Source organism: Geospiza fortis, unplaced genomic scaffold, assembly GCF_000277835.1.
Source record: "Geospiza fortis unplaced genomic scaffold, GeoFor_1.0 scaffold1831, whole genome shotgun sequence".
Lineage (NCBI taxonomy): Eukaryota > Metazoa > Chordata > Aves > Passeriformes > Thraupidae > Geospiza > Geospiza fortis.
In genome coordinates this window covers 646,684-653,634 of record NW_005054525.1, presented here as the reverse complement: position 1 = coordinate 653,634, position 6,951 = coordinate 646,684, and the positions used below count along the sequence as shown (strand labels likewise).

General features: G+C 34.7%; 1 protein-coding gene across 2 annotated transcripts in view; it reads right to left on the bottom strand.

The window, feature by feature from the left end:
- HNF4G (hepatocyte nuclear factor 4 gamma) overlaps positions 1 to 4,346 on the bottom strand; it is a 19,970-nt gene extending 15,624 nt beyond the window's left edge. The window contains exons 1-3 of one of the 2 annotated variants that reach the window (XM_031063744.1): positions 4,229 to 4,346; positions 2,031 to 2,040; positions 1,234 to 1,398 (exon numbers count right to left, since the gene is read on the bottom strand). In XM_031063744.1, coding sequence (XP_030919604.1) covers positions 1,234 to 1,398; positions 2,031 to 2,040; positions 4,229 to 4,346 — 293 coding nt within the window. Of the gene's footprint in view, positions 1 to 1,233; positions 1,403 to 2,030; positions 2,041 to 4,228 lie in introns of both variants that reach the window. The other variant, XM_005429137.2, reaches the window with a different exon arrangement.
- Positions 4,347 to 6,951: the final 2,605 nt, after the last annotated feature.

Here is a 6,951-nt window from a genome sequence, read left to right as displayed (position 1 = left end):
GCTCCAGCATGGGCCCTTTCCACAGTGTGCAGTCCTTTAGGATTGGGCTGCTACAGCAATGTGTCCCCTGCAGGGTCAACAGTCCTGCCAGAAAACCTTATCCAGTGTGGGGTCTTCCTTCCACAGGGCCACAGGTCTGGCCAGGAGCCTGCTGCTGCACAGTCTTCCCATGAGGTCACATCCTTCTTTCAGGCATTCACCTTCTCCAGCAGCAGGTCCTCCATGGGCTGCAGGTGGATATCTGCTCCCCTGTGGGTTTCCATGGGTTTCACAAGGACACTTGCCTCATCATGGCCTGTACCATGGGCTGCAGGAGAATCTTTGCTCCAGCACTTAGAGCACATCCTCCCCCTCCTTCTCCACTGACCTTGGTGTCTGCAGAGCTGTTCTTCTCTCATATTGTCTCTACTTTTCTCTGGCTACAATTTTTTTCTGCACAATATTTTTTTTTCTTCTTGAATACATTATTCCTCCAATTATTACCACCATTGCTGATAACAAAGCTCAGCTTTGGTCATCTTGGAGATGGCTGGCATTGGCTTCACCAGACATAGGGGACATTTCTGACACTTCTCACAAGAATCCACTTTTGTAACGCCACCGCTACCAAAATCTTGGCATGAAAACCCAATATTCCCCTTCAGTGATTTGTTTAAATGTACTGAGTTTTCCATATATTCTGCTTATGACTCAGAATGGACAGTTTATAGCCCTGAGCCGACACAGATAATTTCATCAATCATGGTGCAGTGTGATATTTTGGGCACCATTTGGAAATTAACAGATTGCCATTCAGACAGAAGGGGGAAATGGCTGCTCAAAAGACCTGTGCGTCACACCAGGTGCAGATGTGTTTGTACAGTCCTTAAAACAAGATTCATAAATCTTAGACTTTCTATTCAGAAGCTACCTTCATAAGGAAAGAATTTTAGAAAACAGTTAAGTATTACAGTTTTCCCACTGAAGTGAAAATATGATCATTTTTCTTTTTTTTTTCAGAGATGACTTTTGTAATCATAAATAAAAGAGTGAAACAGTTTGTGAGTGATGTAATGATATCAACAGTATCATCAAGCACCTGGAACATAGATTCTGGAATGTGTAATATCAAGTAGCATTCCTTAAGAAAAAGCTGAAAATCCCCCGACATGATTGAAAAATTCTGATAAAGTATAAATATAATTTTTGCTTAAATTCATTAATATAGTGCCTCTAGATGAACTTTTGAAATACCTGCATGAATAGACGTGGTTTTTCCTTATGCTGCGTCTAAAAAATCCCTTGCATCCATCACAGCTGGAAGCACCATAATGTTTTCCGGTCGCTCGGTCTCCACATATTGCACAGAGACTACTGACCCCGTTGTCAGCAGCATTCATGTTGACAGCTTCTCCTGAACTGTCTGACAAGAGACAAGAACATACATAGTTATGGATAAGACTTCCAAAGACCACCCCATGAGCAGGTTGTACCTAAACAGAGGCTTTTCTGACCTTATATCTTTTAATTGCCACTTAGGATTTATATAGTATGACCCATCTGATTACATCTGGTTCTCACTGACATGAACACTTTCAAAGTGATAGATATGTTAAAAGAACTTATGAAGTTCATAACAACAAATAATTGAGCTCTAAACTCTTTTCAGCTGAAGGGCTAAAAATTAAAGTGCCCCTCTGCATTTATAATTTCAAATGTTCCTACATATGTTCCTACTAACATGAAGAGGAACTTTGGCACAAAGCAGTCTTAAGATCTCATGTATCAGCTCTCATACAAGCTAGCAATAGCTGGCAACTCTCTTACAAAGATTTATGACATTAAAAAAAAAAAAAAAAGAAGGAATTTGTACAACTTAATTTTAAAAAACCAAAACATGCTAAGAGTATTAACATACTGTTAACATGTCTCTCATTTCCTTGAAGATATTTTTGACAGGAGCACTGGTGCAGTCTTTCCTTGCACAGAATATTAGCTATGTGATTAACAATTAGTCACTGAATATGGTAAACACTAGTGAATAAATTCACCTGAAATCAGCTATATTTATTCTTTGAGTCACAATGTTAACAGACGTGTTCAAAGAAACAACTGCAAAATATCTTTTTCTGTTTTGCTTCTGGTTTAAATAGAAGGAAAACATATCCTAAGCATTTCTTTCTGTTTTGTCCAGGAGAGGAAAGAGTGTCACATGAATCAGATTTTTAAAAATGAATTCAAAAGTCAAGTACATGAGTTCATGAACAGTATACCGGATGAACAGTAAAACTGTTAATATTGATACGTAATATTACTCATATTGTATAGATTCAACTGAAATGTAAAACACAAATACATTATGAAATTTCCATTGTGTCCCACAGAGCTTAAAAGTTAAAGAGTTCTTCAGATACAGAGAGAAGCAACCTTTCTGTTTTGTTTTGTTTTACTGAGCTGTAATTGATAGGAATTACATCAAAAAGAAATCTTAGAAGAATTCAGTTCTGTAAATAATTTATTTTAAAATTAGGATTGTCATGACTTGAAAATTTTAAACTACTTTTAAACTAGACTACAGAATTGTTTTAGAAAAATAAAGGACCTTTTTTTTTAGTTTTGTAGCTTTGTATCATATAGAATAATTGAAAATACAATATAAGTTCTGCACGCATATATATACATATATATATATGTATGTATATATGTATGTATGTATGTATAAGGGCATACTTATTTTCTTTGCTATTATTATGAACCAAGATGTCTAGAAAACTGACCTGCTGTTGAAAAATTCTTTGATTTCAACAGAACTGTTTAATCTGCCTGAATGTGGCTTGTTAAACTTCTCTAAATGTTCCTAATTAATTTAAATAGCTAGAAAAGATACACAGGAAGGTTCATAAGGGGCAGCTTTCAGTTCCAAACTAGCACTATAACAATACAATGTTTTTATAAATGCTATAAGAAAATACTTAGGCTAAACTCAATACAAACTCTAACTATAAAAAGGCTGCACCTGATAACTAATAATTATTGAGCTAATCACTTACAGTCATAATTTAACCAGCTCTATCTCCAACACATAATGCAACCAAGCACAACCTCCCTAATCTGCCTTCTCATTTATTTAACATTAACAGATCCAAAAGGTTGCTATTCAGCAAAAAATATATGACCAATGAAATACCCCTATTAGAACAAAAAAAAAGCAGAGAAATCATCTAAAGTTATATAATCATTGTTGACAGCTACAAATTTAGTTAGCGCATAAAGTTCTGGTTTTTCTTCCTAAACTGATAACCAAATCTAACCTTCTGTTTACTAAACTTGCTGTAACTTAACATCAGAAATTCAGATAAAACTTAAAGCACAACAATAAAAAGTTAATTATGTTCTATATGGCAGGTGCTAAATATTTTTCCTGCAAATCACTGCATAAAAGGTTCTGCCTTTTAAAAATACATACTACTATAGAACTATGAATTATACTTTAAGACACAATAAACAAACATTTTTAGTGTATTAAAAGATTTTGAAAGGCCATTTTTGAGTAGTTTAACTTGCTTGATACTTTTATTCACTTTTTTTTTTTGTCAGTATTAGATGGCAGAATGAAAAGATGTGCTTTCTATTTCAAGCATAACTTGAGAAAAATTCTCAAAAACTGCATATAAAAAAATCTGCCTAAAGTGTTACATTAACCTCTTTTTCTCAACTAAACATTATCCTCTAGAAAGCCAATGTGATTCTTTTTAAATCACTCTTGTGAATATATACACTTAGCTAGAAAGGCTAGATTAATACTTAAATAAAATAAATATTAGTATAAGAATTAGAAACTAGGCATCAAGAAACAGTAGCTAATTTTTTTCACAAACCTCTAGATAATTTTTTCCTTTCCTTCTGAAAGTTATATACAAAATATACTTCCATGTCCAAACTGTCAATACTAGTTATTCATTTGTCTTACAGTAAATAAAACAACTGCTGAATAGACCATTTTTTTCCCCTTTGATTAACTGACTGGTGACAGTACAGCTATTTTATTATATATAACCTCTCTTTTATTTTCCTTAAAGAATTATAATGTTACTAACTCAGAGTCAGCGATGAAGTGTAAGAGAGCAGATTTGTAGTTTGAAAACAACCCCCAAATGCTCCATTAATAAAACATTTAACTAACACCTTATAGCATTACTTCACTTTTTCTGTTAACTAGCTTGAATTTGCCTCAAAGGGCAGAACTCACCATTGCCATTATAGAGAATCTGCATAGTTTCGAACTCCAGTGCTGTATATGTTGGATCTAAAACTTCACTGTAGTTTGCCATTTCCATGTCCAGTATTGGTTCTGAGAGCCGCATCATTGAATGCAAAAGCAGTGAAAAAGCTGTTCAAATGTACAACCTTCCCATTCTGTTTCACAGTGATGGATAATCTAAAGTTAACTATAACTGTGTCACTTGAGTGCAGCAATGGGAGGAGCTGGAAAACTGCTTCTGCATGCTGTATTTTACCTGGATATTTTTTTTTCTTTTATGATACAGTGCAACCTTTCTGATAATCTTGGAATGCTTTTTTGAAATAATCTTATCAGGAGTTGTACTGGTTCCAGTTCTTGCATGAACCCAAGGACATGCAGGAAGCTTCCCATCCCTCATGCCTTGCTGTACAGTTTGCTGTCAATGTGTGGTACGAACAGTTCTAAACAAACTACTCTGGTTGTTCTATGTAGAAACTAAGTTCCTATGCCATTTTGCTCTCTCACTTCAGAACAATAAGGAAATGTGATATGATTATGGACTATCTCAAACTATACCCAAATCACATACCTACATATTTTAAAAGACAGCTGTAAAATCTGCCATTTTACAGCTGGTAATGTTCTTTTCCACTGGCAATGACTTAGCTCTGTAGGCATCCTTAAGCAATGCTTCAAGTAACACAAGTCTGCAGCAAGGCCCATTCATAAATCCCTTCCATCACACACTGTGCTGCTGCAATGGCTCCAGGCACTGTACCCTGCAGACTCTCAGACAGTGGCTTCCTGCTCTAACCCTTCTTCATACAAAATGTGATGGATGCATGGCCCTTCCAAGTGCCAAGAATTATTAACCACCTTCTCTGTAATGAAGAATCTCTGGGTAGGTCCACAGCTCATCAGCTGGTAGACATGGTGTGTACAAACCCAGTTAAAAACCCTCCTGTAAAGCTGCTTGAATCTGTGCCAAATATATAGCTGAACAGCAGAATTTCATTTGCTAATCTGGTGCTTCCAAATGTTTGATAGCAGAATTCCAAATGTTATTATTCTCAATATGTTCTTTACAGAAAACTACCCTTTGCACTCATAAAAATAGTTACATAAAGATTACATATATAGAAATACTACTTAGTTTATGCCTAATTAAGAACTAGTAACTGTATACACAACATTGAAATGAGTATTTGAATGGAAAAGTGTTGCAGTTCCTACTCAGTAAAGGTAGCTGTAAAAGGGCACTGTAAATTAACTTCTTGATTAAATAAGTAAATAAATATTTTTAAGAGCAATTTATGATAGACAAGCTACCAGTGAAGGAGGAAAATTTACACTAAAAGACCTACAAAAAAGCCTTTCAAAATTCATCCTTCTACTATCCATGTCCCCAGGGTTACCTGAGAGTCACAAATCATCCTGTCTCCTTGTGGACATGTAGATGCAGCCTCAGGCCAGTTCTCCTCCTGACTCCAGCAGAGCCCAGTACCATAATTATGACAACAGGATTCTTGTATAATTCACAGACCTATCCCTAAACCAAAGTGTATTTACAGTTGTGTTACTGCTTGCACAAATTCTCCTCAGACTTTGGAGGATCTCCACAGGAGCTGTCCTTTTCAACCTACTGGTATTCATTTTCCTCTAAACCATTCATCCATTATTATATTTAATGAGATATCAAAAAGCTGCAAAAGTTACTTCTTAAAAAGAGCAGCTGATATGACTACAGATACTTCCTATACATGGCAGAAGACAAATAATACAAAATATGGCAATTTTTAAAGATATTTAAGAATATGACTGAAATTTTAGAATATTTACTGCCTATAGTCATGGAAAAAAATTACTCAGAAAGTGTCATTTCACAGCAGTAGAAGTGTACAAGGTTTCACAGTTTTTAAACACAGCTAATATTTCTTTCTTTTACTTAAATAAGTATATTAAATTAAGGTTGGTGAAAAGCTACTTGTTGACAGCCAATATTGTTTAGGAAATCACTGTAATTTCATCATGTGATGGAATAATTTTATATTACCTGATGGCTCAGTTTGGAAAGTTTCTTCTGTAGCAGAATTTGTTGTATTTGCTACAACCATTTGTGGTACTTGTATAGTATTTGCTATAAAACTAATTACTAGTTACATAAAAAAATGATTCATTGCCTTAATATGCTACTTAGTGCAATATAAAAAGGCTTACATGTTAACTAGAATTATCTATTGTTCTTCAGTGTACACTTTTTGATAATATGTTCTATAAATATTATCTAGCTTTTTAATACCAAAATTGTATGCTTACAAACACATCCATTACATATTTTTTATTTCAAAGTGCTGGCCCTGAGAACATTCTGGCATATAAGTAAATTCAAAATAAGGGAATGAATGGAAGGTGGAAGATATCATGTATGACATGATCAAATCCTGCTATTCCCTCTGCTATTAGCAGAACTTCTTCAATGCTGCCAAAACAGGTCCCTTAGTGACTGCTAAAGAGAGGGAATGAATTGACCCTTCATGCTTCTGTCATATAAAAACTCATTTCAATTGATTTTTTAATATGGAAAAATGTATGCTATAGGAAAGACATTCTTTATATTATTTTTTCATGTTTTGCTAAGGAAACTTCTTACAGTCAAATCTTGCACTCATAAAAATGTGCTTTCTGGGGGATTTTTGGCATCATGAAGTACATCATGAACAATTAATGTA